The 23235-nt window shown below is 37.0% G+C and overlaps 1 protein-coding gene across 2 annotated transcripts; it reads left to right on the top strand.

Annotated features, from left to right (window-relative positions):
• Positions 1 to 8: 8 nt before the first annotated feature.
• Positions 9 to 22420, top strand: EFCAB7 (EF-hand calcium binding domain 7). Of its 2 annotated transcripts, none has more exons than XM_032192801.1 (14): positions 9 to 183; positions 2408 to 2595; positions 5197 to 5408; positions 6943 to 7029; positions 7592 to 7787; positions 8454 to 8578; positions 12057 to 12198; positions 12651 to 12760; positions 13699 to 13856; positions 14042 to 14175; positions 16381 to 16529; positions 18495 to 18704; positions 20705 to 20812; positions 21654 to 22420. In XM_032192801.1, exons 2-14 carry the CDS (start codon positions 2409 to 2411, stop codon positions 21726 to 21728), a joined length of 1893 nt encoding a protein of 630 aa, XP_032048692.1. In that variant the 5' UTR covers positions 9 to 183; position 2408; the 3' UTR covers positions 21729 to 22420. The 2 variants fall into 2 exon arrangements, with proteins under 2 accessions (XP_032048692.1, XP_032048691.1); XM_032192800.1 differs by having other exon boundaries at positions 9 to 187.
• The last annotated feature ends 815 nt before the right edge of the window (positions 22421 to 23235 follow it).

Raw genomic sequence — 23235 nt, 5'->3', positions numbered from 1 at the left:
GGCCCGGGGACGAGCGCGGAGCTTCACCCCTCTGGGGGTCTCGGGGAGGTCGGGCGCTACCCGGCCCCTCAGCGGGCTGAGCGGCTTGGGGCTGAGCAGAGCCCTCTGAGGCCACCGGGATGGAGCTCGTGTGGTGAGGGGAGTCCTGGGAGCTGCCCCCTCAGCCGGCAGCCAGCCCAGGAGGTCGGTAGGTGCCTCGCCGAGGAGGGGACTCCGAGGTCCTGCCACGGGTTTTTGTGCCTTGGGACCTGAGGGGTGCAATCCCGCAGCGCTGTTTTGCCGCCGAGCAGCGCCTCGCTCTGGTTGTTGTCCAAAACTACTTTTTTTTTTTTTCTGCTCTGGGCCGTGTCCTGCCGGCCCCAAACCTCTCTCCTGGAGCTATGATCTGTTTGTGGCACCTCTGCCCGTCAGAGCTGCAGCCACGGACCCTTGGCTTGTAGCGGGGAGCCCGAGGGGTGCACGCGAGGGCGCACATTTTATAAACAAGTTGCTGGAAAATTAACATTTCTTCTTCTTTTCCTCCTTGACTTTAACCTACTTGCGTGGTGTGTATGTGTGTGTACCGCTGGTGCTTAATTATAGTGACACCCGTTTGCAGGAACCAGACTGTATCGCGGCGTCCCTGTGGGGTCCTTCTAATGCCGGTGTAATATTAAAGTGTCAGGCAGGCGGTCTGTGTATTATAAATAGGGTACTTCATCCATGATAAGTGATTATTATCTTTCTTTCCCAAGTGTAAAAGACCTATATAACTCAAGGAGGTGAGAGTGATTTAGGCCTCCCAAGTAAGGATCCAATGAGTCCTGAAGGGGACCCCGCGATGCTGTTGTCTTGTTGCTGAACTTGAGATATTCAATTTATTATACCGGAATATATTTTCTGAAGTCAACATCGGGTAAAATAATATGAGAGGCTGTTAGACCAACAGTACAGCACGATTTAGTGTCCCTCTGTGGTGGTCTAAAAACCCTGATCACCTTTGGTGGAAGCAGAAAGCTGCTCTTAAAGTTTACTGGCCATTAGTGAGCAAACGATGCTGGTTACTGCTTTGAATCACTTAAAATAATGATTTGTCAAAAATTATTGTACAATTATATTGGTAGTGTTCTTATACTTAAAAGTCCTAAGGCAGTTTTGTACGTGCTTAACTTCAGACTTACATAAGGAACAGAAATAAATAAGTCTTAAAAGTAGGATTAAGCATTTAACTTCATGCTTGATGGGTTAAAATTTTGACCAGTTCTACTATTGGCCATTCTTTTTAAGGAGTTATAACAGTAAAAACAGAAAACAAAAGCCCCTTCTGATATGGGGTGGCACAAGAAAAAAAGCATGTAATCAATTTAATAATTGTGTCACTTTTTAAACACTGAATGTTTTATGGTGTTTATGACGTTACATGGTGTCTCTGCTGAAGCTGTATAAAACTATCCAGTTTTTCAGCTAGTTCAGAAGAGGAAAGTCAACTTTTAGGTGATAGAGGGAATGCTGACGAATACAGTCCAACATAAAAACACTCACCTGCTGTTTTCTCTGGAGGGTAAAGGGGAGTTTTATTCTGCTGCTAACACCAACAAGTGTAATTAGGAGTCCCCCATGACCAAGTCAGTAGTGATCATGCAGCCACAGAGCTCTTGAATACTATCAAGAATGGATATGGTACTTACTTTGTTATTGCTATTTGGTAAAAAAGCTTTTTAAATTAGTCTGTTCCTCCCACAACATGTTGCCATGCTTAAATTGGCATTTTTTTCCCCCAAACCACTCAATTTTTGCTGCTGCTGGTGACCAGTAAGCAACAACAAGAGTGGTGCTGGGAGCAAAACAATCGTAGGTATGCTATATAGTATTTTTGTTCATTTTCCCATGGTGACAAATCATGCAAAATAGCGGTGAGTTCATCAGAGCCAACAAGTGCACTTCTGTACATTTTTTTCCATTGTTTCTGTCATTAGGAGAATGTAGCTAGCATGACAAGAGTGGAAGTTCTAGTGGAAATACGTTATAAGGACAAGTCCTACTGATTTGTTTCTAAACATGGATAGAAATGGTTTGCATCAGATATGATAACTTGAAAATTTGCTATTATGCTTTCAAATAACATTAACTTGTAATCACTGTGGTGTCAAATGTCTGAAATGAAAATAAAATGCCATAAAAGAAAACCTTTTACTGTCAATAACGAATAAATTGTGCATAATGAGTAGCTCAATAACTCAAGCTATTTTTGTTTGCAGATCTCATGGCATTTACCTACAAATGTAGATAAGTATCTCATTTAGAAAATGGGAAGCATTGAGTCTAGATGTTAGGATAATTTGTGCTAATCCATGCAACCGAGGACAAAGAAGACTTATCAAACAGGCAAAAGAGTAACAAATTCTAACTGTGATTGTGTTCTTTACAGAATGGCCAGCAGTCCTGAGAATAATGCGTCCCTCTGTGACCAGAAAGTCACACGCTCAGAAAGTCCTCAAGCAAAGAAGTCCCAGCAAGCAGAGGAAGCAATCTTCTACAAGAACTGCCGAGCAGCTTATCTAACTGTTTTAAAAAGCAGTTTAGAAAATATTAAATCAAAAGAACAACTCCGTTTAGGTAATGATTTGATTTTTTTTCCCCCCATAACTGTTGTGTGTGGTGATTGCCATGGGTAGTTTACTAACAGCAGCCAGTAATTCAGCACTGAGAGTGTCCCAGTGCATAAACTCGGTACGTACTTTAAGGGATTTACAGTAGTTTTAGCTAGGGTTCAGATTTCAAGCTTTGGTTTCTGTATCTTTGAAGACATGTCCATCACTTACCTGTTGTAAAACGTGTCACGCAGTGATTTTTCAAAGTTTATAGAAACTACCATTCCTCAATGCTTTTCATTTTCCTCAAATCCTTAATCTTTGTTGCTAGGTGTTGGATGGCTCATGGAACTGGGAATAGTATACAGAGCTTCTCAGCTCTAAATCACCACTGTGAAGGGGCAAAAGTCAATACCAGCTGACAGCTTACAGGGGACCTAAGTGAGTTGTTTAACACCGCCAAATTCGATGGCAGCATTGTTGCTTACACGAGGTGGGCATAGGTTCTGCTGTTGGACTGTGACATTTCTGCAATAGTTGCCTTTCCCTGACACATGATGAAGTGAGTTGACCTCAGTTCAGTTTCTAGTGGACAATTACCCCTATCATCACAGAAAATCACAATGGTAACTGGCATTGAGTGACACAAAGCTTTGCAGACTCGTAGGAGAGGTTTTGTCAGAGGTGTGGATATGATCATTTACCATCCCTAAAGGTAGTCTCACAGATCAGTTTTAAGCTACTTTGAGTAATATGTGAAAATGCTGCCTTTACTATGCCAAATTTTTGTGACCAAATGGATTATTTCAGACATTGGCATTTCCTAAGGATTCTTACTCTTATTAAAATTGCCCATAAGTTAAAGTGTTTCCATAGATTAAATTATTTTTTTTTCCCATCTGTATTATATCTTTGTCCTTTCATGAAAAGGATTATTTGTGTTGTATGTAGTGGCATGGGATTGTGTTAGAGAACCCATGAAGTGTCTTTCAGTCCTATTTTCTACCTGGAGTTTTGCGGTTATGTGAAAATCATAGCTTACTTTATTGAAAAGAAATGTTTCTAGCCCACAGAGTTGACAAAGAAGGTATGAGACATAAACCTTCAGTTAGATGAAAAGACCCCAAATGTGTCATTTAAAAAGTCATCGTTTTTATTTTGATCTTATGGGTTTTGAGGTACAGCTCATAATGTGCTTGGGATTGTTGATACTGCAGGTTGCTTTCTAAAGTCCTCCTCGTTGATTATGATGCCAGTAAGAGGTATGTGTATTGTGGCATTGCAATCTTTTGTAAGGAAAACCAAGCAATGACTAAAGACAAGACCATGCTGTGTTATCAAATCATTTAGTTAGATCATAATTCTAGTGACCATGTTTTTTTTTTCTGCATACGTGAGGAAACATTTCTCACTAACTGCTGCATCATCCGTGCCTAAAGTACACGAGGCCTCCACATAAGCCACCTTATGACTTATGACTTAGTGTTGTCCAGGCTTTCTGGGCTGCAATAAAAGTGCTTTTATAACATCCTAACGATAGTTTTGGATAATCTGGATTTTAAAATAGGAGTGGTGTGAACAAGTGTCATCTCTTTCATATATGGTTTGCTTTCATCTCTATCCATATGGCACTTTGACGTACCAGGTGTTTGGGCATTTTGGTTTCAAGGTCAACTCAGAAAGAGCAAGTAGTAGCTTAGGCTCCCAGTCTTTTCAGAGATATAAAAGAATCTGCTTCTTTTAAAATGTGTAACTACTGACAGTTGTTATAGACTTATGTTGCAACTAAAATTCTGGCAATTATCATGAGTGGTTCTACCTTTGAAGCAGCTGTTTGGCTAGTAATCTAAACTGTGCATCATCCACTTAGAGATCGGCCCTGCAGAATTTTACTTGTAGGAGTTTTGCTTTACAGGTAGTAGTTTCATTTCCTGTGTTGTAATGTTACTTAGGGTGTTTAGCAGAATCAGTCTGTAAAGAAGTATAAATAAAAAGCTCAGTCGAACTGAACTTTCAAAACTACAAACTCGGGAGGCATAGTGTGTAGCAAGTGCTGATCTCCCAGGTTATATAAAAATACAGCAAATTTGAAGGGTACTCTGTTAAACGTAAGTGAACAGTGTGCTACAATTGCTATGTGCCCAAGGTTAGCATGGGTAAAGATGTAAGCTTTAAGCAAAATAATGGTTCTCGTGATATTTTTCTGTTATTAGAAGACTGCTGTCCGGTTTCTTCCTTTTTCTGTAGAAGAAAGTGGTTCTCAACAGCATGGATGTGTCATCTCTGTGCTGGATCATACGTTGTGAGGGATTATGTAGAATGCAGGCCTAGAAACAGGCACTGCCTGCAACCAGTGTGCTCAGCTGCCCCTCAGGCTGCTCTGAGCTGCCTGGTACTAATCACAGAACTGAAGGCCAGGGAAGGTCTCCGTCGGTCTGTATCAGTAGAACGCAGGATTGAGATTATAAACAAAACTGTCTTTTAGAGCCAGTTTTCCCTTGGATTGATGGTGCTTAAAAAATAATAAAAAAAAAATCTGAACATGGGAAGTGATTAAAGGATGTTTTGAGGTAACTTCTCTACTGACAGCTGGAGTATATACTTAATATTGTGTTTTATTGTTCAGTACTTCAACAGGCTGGAAGAAATCCATCTCAGAAGACAGTTAATAAATACTGGACTTCACAAACAACTACACTGAATTTTGATGATTTTTGTAGTATTTTAAAAGAAGAAACACCAGCCACAAAAACTGAATTGCTTGAGGCATTTAGGAAAATAGACAGAGATAACACTGGATATATTTTACACGATGAACTTTATAAAATTCTTACAACAGTAAGTATCAGTTGAAACTTAATTATCTATTTGTAGCCCTTAGTAGAGATTTTGGAAATCAGATAGTAAAACTATTCCTGATCAAAAGAATCAATAACTGAAGTGTTTAGTTCTGTTTTCTCTTCAATTTTGGGTCTTATTTTCTGTGGCCATCTATGATCTTTCTTCCATTCCATATAGTCTTTCAGTTGATGACCTGTCTGTCCATTTCAGCAGTTGCTCCTTGATGGAAACTGGCAGAAGGATGTTTTTAATACTTTCTCATATTGCTGAAGCCCTATCTGTACAGCAAAGGAGCAGCAGAAGGGGAAGCACATGTATGTGTCTCTCCCTTGGTTCAGATAGTGCAAATCCCTCTATTCTCTACAGGGTCCCTCTGCACCCCTTTGGGGTTATTAGCTTTTCTCAAGAGAGTTAATGACATATGTTTGCTGTTTTCCCCTTACAAGTTGTTTATGCATATTCAGATACAAAGTTTAAAAACTAATGATATTTATCTACCTTGTATGTAAAATATTAAGATTAATTTTTAGTCTTATCACAGCCATGATGTTCTGTCACTTCAGTGGTTTCACTGGATCCTGTATTTAGTTCATCATGGTCTTAGTCTATGTGGGTTTACGTCAATACTTTGGTTAGAGATGATGCATTGTCAACATGATGCATGCAGATGTTGCAAGGCTTACTTGTATATGTCGATATGTCTCAAATTAATGACATATTTTAAAATATCTGGAGCTTTTTATTTAGCTACTGAACTGCCACCGTAGTATTGGATTTCGTTGTATAATGTGAAAGGTTAGAAAAGCGTTTTTTAAAATAGCAGCTGAGATTTTTGTGGTATTCTGAGATTACAGAAACCAAAACAAACACCAAGGAACAGGAACAGTTAAAAAATGGCTAGTAGTAGAATTCTAGTAGAGTGCTCAGACGTGAGTATAAAACAAGTTTAAGGAAATGCAGAGGAGAGCAAACTGGGACAGAAAGAAGAAACAATTTACATACCGTATTTGTTGTGGTTGACCCAACAAGGCAGACTTATTTATTCACGTTGAGCATAGTGACAGAACCTTCAGTCTTCATTCTGCATGATCAGAAAGATAGAGTTGCAACGGTAAGGAAACATTCTTCATATAGGAGAAGACATTATAAGTACAAATGACTGAGAACAGGTATTCCACAGTTTATGGAAGATCTGAAATCGAGGTAAGTGTCATTCACGATGGCTTTCTAGAAGGCACCACAAAATCGCATAAGCTGATGCAATTAATCTGTTCAGTATTTAGTAGCATTGTAGGGTCATATTTTTTTACTCTGACCTCTATTTTGATGATTAGATCAAAATCCATTTAAATACATTGCAAGATAAGATTTCCTGAAAGGATATTAAAATAATCTGTGTTTTTATTAAATGTGTGCTGTAGGTAATCTATTGATTAATCAATCACCTACCTGATTGATCAATAGATCACCTACAGCATTCACTAGATTCACTAGAATCCAAACTTGAGTTGTTTTTTGGTTTTAATTGCAGAAAGGTGAAAAAATGACTTTGGATGAAGTGAGTGCTATAACTAACCTAGCTGATTTTAACTGCAGTGGCAAACTCGACTACAAGAAGGTATGGCAAACAGTGATATTGTGTGTTCTTGATGTTATGGGCAGTAATGGTATTATCAAATGCAGTACATGTCAATTCCATGTGTTGGTCCATTGATGACCTTACTCCAGCCCACCACCTCCCTATGTTCTGGAATATGGTTATGTCTTCTGGTATGTATTTCTGTTTCCCTCGTTTTTTCTGGCAGGGTAGTGCCCTGGCCATTTTCCTTGCTGCAAGTGAACCTAATGCATTAGGCAGAGGCTAAGAGTAAGTGCAAAGCCTAACAGCATGGCTGAAAATAAGGGTTAAAGGAGTGGAAGAATAAAGATGAGAATTGAAAGCAAACTTAGCTAACTTATGAGAATTGTTGTGTGTGTAATATTTCACAATTCTTCGTACAGGGGGACAATATGTACAACATGTATATGTTGAGCATCTAATTTTCAAGATGCAGCATCTTATTGATCACTCTAACAGCATCTCTGTGCAACGACTGACATTTGGTTACTAATGTTACATCTTAATTCTTAAAATTCAGAAAGAATGTTTTGCTTACCAGATTACCTTTCTTTGTCCCAAGTTCTGTGACTTATATATGGCAACCAGTGAGCAGTGCTGCAAGACTGCACTAGAGAAACTGGAAGTTGATGGTCGATTGAAGCGTCAGCAGTTTGGAAGTGAAGGTGAAACTTCCACTGATGGGATCACGCTGCCAGTATTGAAACCATCACCAAAAATCTCCAGGAAGACTGATCACAAACTAGCACCAACAAAAGGTATTTATTTTTCGTAACAGGAGCTTTCATTGTTTTAGAGATCGTTTTCTGGGTCAATGAGCAGTTGAGTATTTGCTCTAATTTTTCTCAGATTAGTGAGGCTGTTGTCAACTAACATTCATTTCTACTGTGGCTAAATGTCCACAGTTACTTTTTATATGGAGTCTATACTGTTTAAGTTACTTCAATTCTAAGAAATACTAAGGAACAGCACAGATGACAAAACAGCAGTGCGAACTGAATGTACGTAGCTAAATCAACAACTGTACTAGCAAAGTTGCTCGAACATAAGGAACCAGAAAGTAAAGGCCTGGAAGTAATTGCTTTGGGCAACTGTGCATTTGAAGCAGGTTAAACTTATCCACTTAGGATAGATTTACCTTGATTCCAAGGTAAATGGAATCCCGTGGTAACAATTTCTTGTCCTTCAGGCAGATTTGGATTCCAAGGTTCTCCATTTGTATGCCCATTCACCTGGGATGCACAGTCAGGGAAGTAAACACGTTTGGTTAATGAATGATTGTGTTAAATTATTGTAAGGGAAGTCAGTTTATCAGATTGAAGTTCTTGTTACTCAATTTTTTTTCTGTCTGTGTAAGGTTTTATGACAAATAGCAGTAGAGGTGGGATACAATCATGCAATAATAACTAAATATCTGTTTATAGGTGACAGCAGAACTCCTTCAAGACCCTTATCAGCTCAAGGTTGCAAAGCATCCGTTTCTTCCACTATCAGCATGGATGCCAGTAGCAACAGAAACACAAAGCTAATTGAGCCACACACAATAAAGGTATCATGTAAGCTAGTCCTACTGAGATTATTCTGTTTTCCTCTAGGCACATATGTTACTGCATTTTAAATAAGAAACTGTTTTTCTCTGATTTTTAGCTTATGTTTTATTAACAGTTTGTCAAGGGCAGCTATAAACTATCAAGAGGTTTCCTGATACGTGTTATTACTAACATTTTTATATACTGTTGGTTTTGCTGACACCTAATTATTGAAAATAATTTTTCAGGTGTGAAGGTTTAATAGAACAAAGTGTGTTTTTTATAAATGAAACCACTGTTGGATAAAACGTTTAATGACTTTTTGAGAAATTTAAAATTGAATAATTTATTAGGTTGGTGAGAACTTTAAATGCTTAAGTAGTCTGAAAGATTGTGTATCATAAACCTTTATATGAAAGGTAATTGGAAATAAATAACAGATCTCTGAGCATATTCAGTTTGCTGGGCATTAATTTGTAAATATATGCTGTAGCTTGAAAATATAGATTTTTAGTTAGACTAATATGTTCTATCAGTATTTTCTTTTAAATAAATCACTCATTCAATATAATTCCTGTGGGAGAAAGACAACAAAGTCACTTTGCTAAGTCAATATTTGTAGAGTGTTAATATTGATCTTTTTCCTTTGTTTTCCCTTTCTCGACTGAACCTTTACTAGTTTTCTTTCAACAGAAAATAATAGCTGTAGAAATATAAAACATTAACTGGAAACTGCTAGGATACATTAAAAATGTGCACCTTGAGACCTCTGTATAAAAGGAAAAAAATGGTTATGACCACATAGTATAACTGCTGCTAGAAAACTGAACTGATTGTTCTCATGAGTTACATTTTTGTTTCAAATAACAACTCTGTATTTGTTATTGAACTCTGAAGTCCTTTATATCTTCGGCATTGCCATACAGTGACATTTGTTCTATATTAAAATTTAAAAACATAATCTCAAAGGAATTTTTTGCAGTCTGTTTAGGTATCTGGACCTCCATGCAATTTAACCTGCAATTTCACCTTGTTCAAACATGATATGTAGTATATAAAACCATAGCACAGTTTCCCAATATTGGATCCCTCTTGCTTTGTACAAGCCAGTAAGAACTGCCTTGAAAAAAAGCAGCTGCGGATATTGAATACTATTGACAAGCATCATATAAAAATTAAATCAATCAATAAACATGAATAAGTTTAAATTGAACTGCTAAATATGTTCACCCTAACTATTAAGGATCCAACACAAGCTCTGTCAAAATCAATGAACTTATTATACACAATAAGTCATTTGAGCTACGGATTGGAACCTAGAGCCCCCAGATTCTTCTTTTTTATCTTTTATGTAGAAAATATATTTATTCTGCAAGTTAAGTAAGAACAGCTGTAGAAATTTAAAACATTAACAGGAAACTTCTAAGACGTGTTAAAAATGTGCACCTTGAGACCACAGTATAAAAGTATGTAGAAAAAGTAATTGTTTTTCTGCAGTTCATGTGTCTTTTGGGGACAAGAAGTAAACATTGTATGGATGCCCCATCCCTGGAAGTGTTTAAGGCTACGCTGGATGGTGCTTTGAGCAACCTGGCCTAATGGAAGGTGTCAATGCCCATGGCAGCAGGGTTAGAATTAGATGATCTTTAAGGTTTCTTCCAACCCAAACCATTTCATGATTGCCATTGTGAAGTTGGACTGATTCCAATTTCATTTCTCTGGCAGAAGATTACAGTGAAAGTCAAAACATGGTGAACATCTACACTCAAACACTTCAAAACCCATGAATATGTTCATAGCTCTCCTCTTCTCTCACACCATTTTGTACGTCCCTTATATATATTTTTTTTTTCCCTGAAAGAAAATAGGTTAGAATAATTCAGGTTGAAGAGAACTTCAAAGATCATCCAGTCCAACACACTATCATCCAGTCCAACACACAATCATCATTTAGCTCCCTACATTTACATCCCTGTTACTAGTTTGACATGGATAATTTAGAGAATATAGCACCACCTGATGCTCTCTGCAAGGATAACAGTTTAATATTTGGTTTCTAACACATTGTCAAACTCTTACTTAACTGTTTTGATAGAATTTCTGTAGAATTTGGTGGCAAAACTCTGGGCCAGGGCTGAAGGTTCTTAAATTTATGAGTAATGAATTTAAGTAATGAGTAATTTATATTCTTAAGAAATGTATATATATATATACATAGCTATATTATATAAGAATACACAAATATTCTTAAGAAATGTAGAGTTCTGAGTGGAGAAATAAAAATTGAGGATCAGAGCTGCATCTGTTACCAACTGTGTTATTTGGCATCCTGGGTATAGGTGCATTAGCAAAGTCCAGTTCTTGCCTGACACCTTTAGGTCATTGCCTGCAAAGTACCACCAACTGTGAATGCATTGCAGTGAGGACTAACTTTTAGAGCTGTGAAGTGAGACATGGCACTCTGATGAAGACCGTTTGGCCTTAAATTGAGTTAGGTAGGAGTCAGTCTCCTTACGGGGAGTTGCGTGCAGACTTTCTGCAGACCCCCACTTTTTACAAGCTCACTTCTGATATCTGGGTTAATTTATCTCTTACACTGAACACTGCATAGATAAGTACAGCCACCTGGACAGAGCTCCCTGCTGAGATTACACCATGTTCTGCTAGGCTGTGCTCAGAAACTTAATTTTCCATTGCTAGGAAAGTAACTAGAAATAATGGACTTAATCAAGGCCAAGGAAGTAAAATCAAGGATGTCTTCCGTTCTTTGAGGCATACAACATGTCTATAAGGACTTTATTTTTCTTTTGCTAAATAATATTTGAATTTGAAAATAGTGACTTACTGTTTAAAAAAAAAAAATAAATTTGAAGCTTGTAGCTGTTTTAACATTTTAGCAAAATGATGGCTTCTCTAGGAACTGTACTATTCACAAACGCTGCTATCTTCTGCACGTGGCTGTCCAATGGCTTTAACAGAAGTCAAGAAGAATCACTTCTTTTTACGAGTACTTCTGTTTGGCACTCATCTGAGCAATAACTCCTCATTGTTCAGCTAATCAGTTTTTTTTTTTTGCTTGCTTGTTTGTTGGTTTTTGTTTTGTTTTGTTTTTTGCTTGATTGGTCTGATGGAAGTAAAGTAACAAAATTCCAGTGTTTCAGTGATAAACCACACAACTAGACGATTTCATGAATACAGTTTGGTTCTTCATGGCAATTCAAATTTAATTTCAACCATTAGGGCTTTGGGGTAATCTGTACATTTTTTTTTTTTAAGCATTTTCATAAGCAAAGCAATGTTACTTACTGATACACAAAACCTGACTATGAAAAGGACTATGCGAGAAAATTCATTTTAAAAAAGAGCAGAAGATCAGTGCTACACCTTGTGGTGAATTTTATGCAGCATTCATTAAATTATCAAATCAATATGTTTCAGAAAAGGAGTCTTTATTTTGATAAAAGATCAAGGCAACCCTTGTGTTTGTTTGGTTTCCAGGAATGGCAATGTGCACAATCCAGAGGATGCTTCTACTTAGAAGAAGATGGTGAAATCATTAGTCACAAATACAGGTTGCACGTACCTCATAGGTCTACGGTGTGTATTACTATCAAGCCTTTAAACCTTCGTCAGGTAGAAGGTAAATGTATTTGTATCTCTTCAGAGCAATTTCCTCTCTAAAAAAATATTTTTTTTCCTCCTGCTAATACAACTTTCCTTCTATCTCTCACAGTATTTTGTGATATATTACGTTTATTGCAAAACTTTTATAAATTTTGCAATATTTTTAAAATAAAAAAATATTTTATAGAACTTCAGAAGAGAGTATGATGTAAGTTTCCTAAAATCCTTAATTGCAAATATCTGGGATCAAGAAACCTTAGTATAAAAAGACCTAATAAGTAGTAATGCTCTACTAATTGTAGAAAACATTGAACTATATAATAGATTTTTTTTATTATTACATTAACAGGGATCAATGCTGTAAATACAATAGAAATATTAATTTTGGAATTCCAATACAAAACAAAGCAAAACTTTTTTTTTTTTTTTAAATGTAAAGCATTTGTTTTGGGGATATTTTTCTTTTAGGAAAATCTTGTCATTGGTTATCAGTGGATACAGCTTTGTATGTTCTGAAGGAAAATGAAACCCAAGAAAATCTACAGCTTGTGAGCTTTACTGAGCAACAAAACAAAGAGGTTAGGTGTTTCTGTTATATTCCTATTTTATTTTTTATATCTTCAGTGTATCTGTTTTTGCTGCATGGGAGTCCTCATATGTTGGCAAGGAATTCAAAACTATACTTAATCAGGCTAAAAAAGAGAGAAGAAATGTTGTTCTGTGCTAGTTCATTTTCAAAATGGACAGAATTTACACAAGGTATTATGTAACACCGTCTTAGTTATTACCTTTGGATGGGGTGAATTGAAAGCCACATGTTTGGAATTTTAATGAAGTTCATGTAGGGGAAGTAGTGTGTTGGCAAGTGTGGCCAAATTACTGGTTATCCGTATAACTGTGGAAGCTCAGTTGTGTTCATATAAATGCAAAACCAAAGGTAATATTTGTTACAATTCCCTTTTATTTTCTTTCTGCTTGAAATATATAAGATCTTAAACTTCACAGTGCATAGAACATTCTGACACTATAGCAGGAAGAAGGGAGGAGAAGCAACTGGTACTCAGAAAGTATTCAACTTGCTTCTTAAACCCCAAGTTGCTTGTGAATTTTTACATAGTGAGTTGCTAGTTTGAACAAACCTGATAAATCAGGGAGGAAATGAAAAACTCAGTGGGTTTTGTCAGCCTGTTTCTGACTGCTTTTGTTTTGAAGTTTAAGATTTGTAAAGAGTTACAGATCTGAAAAATGATAGGACTGCTATTAGACATTTACGGTAACAGTTGCTCTCCTCTCCTTTCTCATCCCAAAAATCTCCTAACTTTTATTGCGGCTAGGAGATTCACTAGTTTTGGGTCTTCAAAATGACATCACACGGCATCTTACTGTAGACATTTTTTTTAGGAAAGAATCTAGCATTACCAGTGCTTTCAAGTAATTAATCACTTTTGTTTGACTATTATTTGTAATAAAGGAAGGTATCATTTGAGAAGTAACTTAGATTTCTTTTTAAGAGCAGATGTCTGGATGGAAAGGGGAGCTTGCATCAGGATTTTACTGGCTACTCCCATTCACAACGGGCTGTAGGCTGAAGAAGGTGAAAACACAGATTACTGGAGAAGCAAAACTGGTGTATAGAGGTGAAGACAGTGAACTAGCTCTTACCAAAGAGTGCCGGTGAGTCATTTTCTCAAATAGGCATAGTAACTGCTACAGAAGTATGCAGTGTAAATAACATCTAGCTTTTTAGTAGCTGTACGTTACTAAAATACTGTTGTAAACTGAATAGCTATCAACAATATTATGAAACAGTAGAAAAAAATTAAGCATTTGGAAATAGTTCTGCCTTTTTCGTCTTTCAGAGCAGCTTTATTGGATATATTTGAAACAATTGATTTGGATGGAAACGGCCTCCTGAGTTTGGAGGAATACAATTTCTTTGAGCTGAGAACTAGTGGTGAGAAATGTGATGAGGAAGCGTGGGCTGTATGTAAAGGTAAGTTTGTTGCTGCACTTGATACAACTAATTAGGGCTATAAATCTACTTGCAACCTGTCTGTAGCACCCTACTATGTGTAAAGTGGTATATAGTGTGGAAGGGCTGAGTATTTTGTAGCCTATATTAAGAACAGGAGAGGGAGTCTCTGTCTGGGAGTGTAGTGATAGGACAAGGAGTAATGGTTTTACACTAAAAAAGGGTAGCTTTAGGTTAGATATTAGGAAGAAATTCTTTACCATTTTATGATATTGTTCTCTTCCCCCCCCCCCCCCCTTTTTTTCTTCCTTTTCCAATCTCCTGTCCTTTGTTCTGCTTTGTTCTGGTTTGTGTGCCACTGACCTATTAAGAAAATTCTTCCCATTGCTAATTGCAAAGTTCTGTAAGTTAAAGATGTTGTGGCTGCCAAAAAGCACAGGTTTTCTAATCACAGATCATATAGAGAATTGGGCTGTAACAGGTATTCATTGATTCAATTTCCTTTCTGTAGTTTAAGCTGATATTGCTTTCATATCTCACAAGGTGTTGAGAGGGACATTTAATCATGTAAGATGCTTACAAAGGCATCTAGAGCTTATTATGGTTGCTTAGAAAATTAGACATTAGAAAACACCTATTTCAACTACACATTTTTTCAGATATAAGCAGTTTTTTCATTGGAAATCTGTCTTTCAAAGGTTCATATACGGTGTGTCAGTTTGTCCATGGTGTGCTATATGAGTGCTGGGAGATTTCTGAGGCTTCCATGAGTGAGATGGGGAAGCTGACAGATAGCTGAGCTTCTTCCAGCTGTCCTTTGTTTTCTGTCTGCAGATACATCTCGTCGATGTTACTGGACATCCTGCCAGCTGGCAGGAGCAGCACTGGGCCACAAATGTCAATTTTGAGAAAAAAGGAATTCTGTGGCATCACAAAGGCCTTTAGAATTGACACATTCACCTCATAACAGGGCTAGGAAAATATAACCAGCAGTGACCGTAGGCTGCCCTGGTAACACAGCGTGTAGAAGCAGTGGTTTCAAAGCATTGACAGTTTAGCTGAAGTGACTGGACAAACTGGAAATTTCTAAGGCATTGTACGAAATCTAGAAGTTTCTGTGTAAAATGCACTTTTTCTGCAACCTATGTCTGAAATGCCAGTGTGGCACATCATCACATACCTGCCCATAGCATCTGTTAGAGACAACTGCTTTGTAGCCTATGACACATGGATTAATTTGGGCCAAAATACCTGAGATCTGGCAAGTTCTGCCAACTGTTTCTCCCCAAATCACTCAAAGATATTGGAGTTTTTTCCCAAATTATGGAAAGATCATACAAAAATACTTTTCTATAAATCAGTTTCTCTTTCATCCCTTTTCATGTTATTCCCCATTTGGTTGCTTTGTCAGTGTTACGCATTTGTGAACTAGTCTTAATGTGAGTAGGAGGGGGGTGTGGGTGTGTGAAGAGTGAAAGAGGGGAAAGAAGAGAATATGGTGAATGCATTACCAGGTCATTAATCAGTTGAAGGGTTCAGACGAATATCATAAATCTTGACACCAAAGTTCAAGCCATTTATTACAGCATCTGTACCCTTAGATAGATTTATTAAATTGGTAATCCCTTTTTAATAATATATAGTAAAGATTTAGCATTGTTATGAAGATGAGAAAACCATTTTTAAAAATCCTTGACACAAGGACATTTCAATTATGTGTTTGCTGACATTAGAGTGGTCAATCTACCATATTCTATCAAGAGAGGGCTGTTAGGATTACTGGCATTTTATTGCTTTTTAAGAACTAAGTAAATCATTTCTATATCAAGGACCTCAAGCGCTAAGGGTGCTGGCCCCACCAGACTTTCATTTTCCATTCCTGATATACCCTATTCTGCAAATCTCAGCCACAACAGATACTGCTGGCAAATAAATAAATAAAACGATAAGAATTATTTCTGTTTCAAAACCTCACCCTCTCTTAGGTAATACAAGGGGCCAGCTGTTTCTTGTCGTTATCTAAAACCCACAGCGAAGCTCTGCAAAAACCATGCGTCTTATCTAGGGCATTCTTTCCCAAATCATGTTTGGACAGCCTGAGGCTGCTAGATGGCTCCCTCTTGGAGACCTCATTAACATTAAGTGGGAGTTTGGCTTTGGAAAGACAAAGGGTGTTTGCAGAGAGATCAGACATTGAAGTGTTACCTTCTGTTTCTTTTTGAACAGAGAATTTTGATATGAAGAAGAATGAACTAACAAGACAAGGATTTTTGGATCTGAATCTCATGGAAGCCAATGACCGTGAAGGGGATCCGAGTGACCTTTGGGTCACTTTATTGTCGCTGGGCTACAATAAAGCATTAGAAATGACAGAGGTATGATAGCTGTATAGCAAAAGTAATTGCTTCACATACAACCTGCTGCACGTGTTTAATTGCAGGATTGTTTATTTCCATCATAAATTGATTTCAGTAGTTCAGTGATTCAGTGCAAGCACTGCTAATACAGGGTTTACGCTAAGACTTTCAGTAAATATTCATTCTGTTTCTTAGGATAACCCTAGTATTGTTGAAATAGAGAATTCACCTTCTGTCTTAGAGAAAGTCAGTATTTTGTGGATTGTACAGGAAGGAATCTTCAACAGGTTATACCTGTTGAAAGAATCCACGTACCTTGTTGGTGAGCAGTAATAAGAAGACAGTGACCTGGCAGAACTGTGACCTGTCAGCAAACCTACAAAATGCAGGACTTGCTCTATGCAAAAGAGTTATTTTGCTGGCCCAAGCCATAACAGAAGCAAACAGTCATAGGATCATAGAATATCTGAGTTGGAGGGGACCCACAATGATCATCAAGTCCAACTCCCACCCTCTCAGTGTAGAACCTTTTCCTGATATCCAGCCTGAATATCCTGTCACAATATAACAGAAATGTTACTGTAATGCAAACAACTTGTTACTGCTTATAGTAACTTGGAAATTAATACAGAAACATCAGATGGAGAACAAGGTGACTAGAATGGATTTAGAAAGTATTGGAGTGTGTTGTGTTGAAGAGGATGTTTGTTTTTAACGTGATTAAGTTAAAAATTTTCAGACATGGCTCACTGTTGCCTTTCACAACAGTGTCTGAACATGTTTAACATAAAATTTTATGAAAGGGCTTTGGGTTGCAAACCATTTACTTTATGAACCAGGTATTATTTCTTTATTTTTTCTGTGTGTTTATCAGTGTTTTTTGTTTTTGTTTTTTTTTAAGCACTATCAGTGTTGGCATTAATAGTTCTTACTAAAGAAATAAGATGTTTTGAATGAAGAGGGAAAAAAAATATGAAAAATTCATTAAAAACATTAAATGTGTAGATAATTTCATAATTCATTATTCCCTCCAAGAAAAGCTGGCTTCAGTGAAAATCCAGACATCATGGTGAATGATTATGTAACAGGTAGCACTTTCTCTTTTTCCTGCAAGTATGATCAACATTGCAAGTACAAAACTGTCTTTCTGCATTTAACCCATAAGAGGGAGCTATCCTCTAAGAAAGAAGATTTTTGAGGAGGTTTTTATCAAGTTAGATATATCTTGTAGATATATTGTCCTTATTATTAACTGTGGTTTATGGCTATAGTTTTTGCTTTCTAAAGGAATACATAGCTCTCTGAATGCTTTAGTTTTTCATTTAAAAATGCGTATCTACTTAACTTCTGTCTGTAATTTAACCTCTTAATTCCTGGATTTTTGAAGACTTAGTATCTGTTATTTCAGGAACATTGAGCCTAACAAGTTCAAGACAGTACTGAAAAATCCTAGTGGGTTCAACAGCTTTTTGAAAGAAACCAAGCTGCTATTACTTAGTCTAGGAAAATTCAAACTCCTGTTTGTTACGCATACTGTTCTTAGCCAAGATATGGTAAGAGCAGAGTGCTTAATGCAGCATTGCAGATATTTTAAATCTGTGTGAAATGGCACAAATAGCAAGGGTGTAACAGGTAAAGCAGACAGTTGTATTTTGGACACTGACGTTCATATGTCATCTTAATTCCTATATATTTTGCTATCTGAGGAAGGGTTGGTTATGTTGGAGTGGAAGGCATCAAACTGTGTATTTATTGACTATACTGTAACTGGCATGAAGAACATTCATCTGTCCTTACCTCACGATACATTTAAAATATCACCACAGCTTCAGGTTTTGAAATTTTACTATTCAGTGACACACTTATGTTTGGATAATTTCTCTTCAGAGCATATATGCAAATACTTATGAGCTATGGATGAAAATCTGAAGGGAAAAAACGAGGGTAAATTAATGATAAAACTCTTTTTTTACTCCATTGCAGGCATGCCCCTTTGTCATTGACATCTATGCAGAAAAATGCAAACCCAGAGTTAAAGCCATATATCTAGAGGCAGGCAGCTGGCAACTCAACAGGGCTATTTGCAAGTCTGTTGCTAATAAAGGAGATGCCAAAGTAATGGATGGCTGTGAAAACATAATTGTCTATACCTACAGAATGGGCACGCGAATCACTTCTGTCATTGAAAATAAGGTATGGCATGATACTTCTGTAAGGTACTTTGTGTTAATTTCCATGATTGTTGCTCTTCTTCCCTCTGTGCTTCATTTCTGAGAATTACATTTTCTGATAGCAAGTTACTATATCTAGTTAATTTAAAAATAACTATGTGCTTGATACAAATTTCTTTTTGAGATATGACTCAGTTCAAAAGTCTCAAAAGTTCCAATGTTTTTGGAAAGGACAGTTCATGGTAATGAGGTTCTATTAGCAGTGCAGAATATTTGTCTTCAAATTTCAGTTTTTCAATATTTTGATGATTTTTGGAGACGGATTTATAGTAGAACACAAATACTACTAAGAACAGGGAATAGAATTATAGAAAGAGCAAAGACTACAGCATTTATATTTTCAGTGTTTATGGGAAAGTGATTTGCACTGATTGTGTTTCAGAGGCATATTGTGAAAGAATTTTTAATTTTCTAGTCTTACAGGTCTACTTCACTATTAATCTGTGCTAACAAATATAAATCCAGGCAAAAGTGGCTGGTGAGATGCAGAGATTTTAAACCTTTTTGCATAGATCCTAGTGGATGTTCCGTTCATTCTTAATTTCATTAGAACAGGAACCTTGAGTAAATAAATGCCATTTTTATTTGAGTAAATAAATGCCAGTAAGATGCTAAATTTGCAATGCTTTAAGCCTTAAAAGTTCACAGAAAGAAGTGTATTTTTAATTGGGCAGACACGCAAAAAGGTGTGGTTTGGTGGACTAATATTAGGACTGAATGCTGAGGCTCTCTGGAACCACAGGTTTAGATGTGCACTTCGCCCTTTAGGGTAGATATACTGGAGTTATTTATATGTTTGGGGATATGTCAGAGAAGGAGACAAGCTCTCTGCTGAGGAAACTGGATGCTGTCTGGTTAAAATCACTGACCGTTACCATTTACACCATTTCATAAATAGCTCTGCTCTGCATTGAAGCAAATCTCATCAGAGAATTTGCTGGCTGGAGACTTTTTGTATTGTAAACATCTGGAAATAAATAATAAAAATGAAGTTTCATGCATCTGCCTTCTTCTAAGTTTTCCACAGTGTAAGCAGTCTGATCATGCCCTCAGTTATTGTGCTGGTGATTTCCATGGAAATAATTGTGTCTTTGTTATTCTGTAATTAAATTAAGAAAATGTACTATACAGGGTGTAGTAGCATGTCCTTGATTTGGGGCAGTCCAAATGGTCATTTATTTCTGAAAGAAAGTGAAATAGGAAGGGTGCTCCTACTCCTTACGTTGAGCATTTAACGTCAGTTGTTAGGAGCCTCGTCTCCACTGAATGCCTACATGGTTGGTGAGAATTTAAGAACATATAATATGAGCTCCTGAGGAAGTGGTGTTTTGCTGGAGGGATAGGATTTTTGAAAAGCAGAATGGCTATACCATATCACATAAAGATTATTTTAAGTCAGTGCCCTGCCTCAAAAAATGTCCTGCAGGGGATATTGCAAGTACAAAATCTGGGCAAATCTAGCAACACTTCTCCAGATCACAGTCCTGGCCACTAGTGATCTGCAACTCAAGGACTACTTGAGACAGAAATGTGTTCTTTGTGCTTAAAAACCCTCCACATTTTATTATTATTATTATTTGTATTTATTTATTATTTTTGTAAGAATTTGTCCAGTCATCTTTTGAAACTATGTAAAGTTTTAGCATCTGTAACACCGTATGGCAAATCGTTGTCTCACTTAAGTGTGTTCCCAAGTTGCACCTTCAAAAGTGCTGAAGTTAATTCAATCAGTCTTAAGTGGCTTTTGAGAATGGGTCTGGGCTCTGATGATGCTGAGGTACATTTGAAATTTTTACTCTTCAGAGAGAATAGCCGTCAGCATCCTGAAAGTCCTCCTATCCTGTAAAAATAGCATCGTTGAGGAAGTAAGAGCAATGTGTGATTGTTACATAAAGAGCAGCCACTTAACCTTTAAGGCTAATGGGCTTCTTCATGGTTTTTTTTTCTTTTTTTCACTTGCAGTCTGAAAACAAAGTGATAATTCATGTCAACAATGAGCAGAGTAAGAACTGCCTAAGTAACAGGGGACTTACCGTTTTTGCTGTGGAAGTGGCACCAAAATCCATGACGGTAAGATTTTTCTAGTTAGCCAATTCAAAATCTGAGCAAAAAGCAAAAATCATGGGACATCCTTACAGTTTCCTTTTGCAAGTGGAGAAGTCTGTCTTCATCACCAGTACAGATCAGATACAGCTCTTGATATTGCAGAGCTGCATGCGTGTTTGATGTATCCATGTTTCCCAGTGCAGATTGCTCTATGTAGCTGTTCAGTTTTTCACACATGCATTGAACTGAAACAGGCACATGTGCCACTTACTGATACTTTTTTAATATTATTTTTCTGAGGCTGTATTTTTTTTTTACTTAACCAATTTATATTTAGGTATATAGACGGCTTTGAGAAGCACACCAAGCATGTGCTAGTCAGAGGCAAAAATATGGTGAAATTTTTCTTTATTCATTTATGAAGAAAATATAGTTTTAATTATTCTAAAAGTACGCCCTCTCCCTTTCAAAGAAGAGGCATTCAAACAATTTTGTATTTCACAGCTTTCTAGTGTGGATGCATTCAGATCCACCTTAATCAGTCTCAAGACACTGGCAGGGTATGGGCCTATTTTAATATTGCTACTGACAATTTAGATATCTATAGCCTGCTCCTGTAAGTTGTTTTATTAATTTTAATTTCTGCTTCATTCAGCACAAATTGTAGGCTCAGCATCCCTTGTGGATTTTTTGCTGTCATTAAATTAAATACTAAGCTCTCTTTAGAGATGCTGAATGTTTGTCATTTAATGTTTGTGATATAAGTTCTGAAGCACTTAATTTTGCTTCTGTAATATTTTAGGTATCATACACACAAATCTTCAATAAACATCCATTTCAGCTATGTTTTCTCTCTTGTATACAGGTTTCTCAGCATGTGATGCCGCTGAACGAGCAGGAAGAATGGCTTTACAATTGTGTACATTCCCTTTTACGTTAAACATTCTGGTTAGAGAGCTGTTTCTTGGCAGTGTTCAAACTAAGCCACGATTTTTTTTTTTTGGCTCCTTCTGCTGGACCATTTCTAGTCTTGTCCTTCTCCAAAGCTGGCTGCTTCTCAGAGCTTCATTTGTTAAAGCCAATGAATCACATAAGTACTTATTTCTGGTATCCCACTTTTGCTAATGGCTTTTAAGAAACATGAATAGCAATAGCATAGGGACAGAATAACTGTAAGTATGTAAAATCCTTTGACAGAGTAGGATATTGACATACTGCCTAATGAAATACATTGGCATGAAAACGTTGAGAGACAATAAAAGTGAGTACTGTTCAGTAATATAGCTGACAGTTGTAACATAATTGTGCTTTATAAGGGCTAGTTTCCCAAAGTATGCCCTTATTTTCTGTAATATGTAAGGTAGCTCCACATGCTGGAGCTGCTTCAATGAGAAAAAACTTTTGTTAAATCGGTCTGATGGATTCCTAATTCAACACTCCTGTGATTTTTATGTGAGAAATATAAAGGGGTGGGGTTCTTTAATCATCTGGTAAAGGATTTGATTTTTCCCTTTTTTATATTATTTTATTTTATTTTTGTAACCTAATAATACTTACCTTACTCTTGTTCTAAACGATTACCAACTGTTTTTATATTCTTTTATATAAAATAAAGTCTGGCTTTTCACATGTGATAAGGAAATAACATTCATTGAGGAGGGCAATTTTATTTTGTGCTCCTGACTGTTAACTGCAATTAATTATTTCAAAGGTAGCTGAAATAAGGAGGCTAAAGTTCACTAATATAGGCTGCAATAGAAATGAAAAACAACTTTGAGGTACTAAAAGTATCTGGGCTGTTATGTTTTTCTAGTTCCTTTAAATGTCTGTTAATGTAAAAAATGATGACCCTGGTCACTGGATGCTTAAAAAGTGCTTGAGTTTAAAATAGCCATTAAATGTATGTGACCTCATCTGCAAGGGCAGCAAGAAGTCCAGAAAAGCTATATTTATCTGCCAGTGACTCCTGCACTCTGGTGTTCCTCTGCTGTAATCGTACACTGGGAAAGTAAATGTCAGTTACAAAAAGAGAGCGCTGCTCGAGGCTGGCTGTGATTTATGCACTCCAGCAACTGGTACTCAAGGAGGTCTACTGGTGATCGTTCTTTTTTTTTTTTCTTCTTTTTTCTGTCCTCCCCTAGCAAGCACAGCAGATATCGTTTTCATTTCCAGAACTGTCTAGAAGTATAAGTTGTATTAAGAGACTCCTCACATTTTTGGTAACTTCCTGCCAGCAACACAGAGCTCTGTAAATGCTGCCTCAGGCAACGTGTGGATACATCACAAGTTCCTAGCTGCATCTCTGAGAAGGAACAGGGAAATTATGAGGTACAAAACGAGCTCTCCCTTATTTGCCCTTCGTCTGTTTATGACATTAGTCTCGGTAGACGCAGCAGGAATCAATGTGCTGTTCTTCCTGCACTTCAGGACAGGAATGCTTAAAACTG

Source organism: Aythya fuligula, chromosome 8, assembly GCF_009819795.1.
Source record: "Aythya fuligula isolate bAytFul2 chromosome 8, bAytFul2.pri, whole genome shotgun sequence".
Lineage (NCBI taxonomy): Eukaryota > Metazoa > Chordata > Aves > Anseriformes > Anatidae > Aythya > Aythya fuligula.
This window is presented reverse-complemented; position numbering and strand designations above follow the sequence as displayed.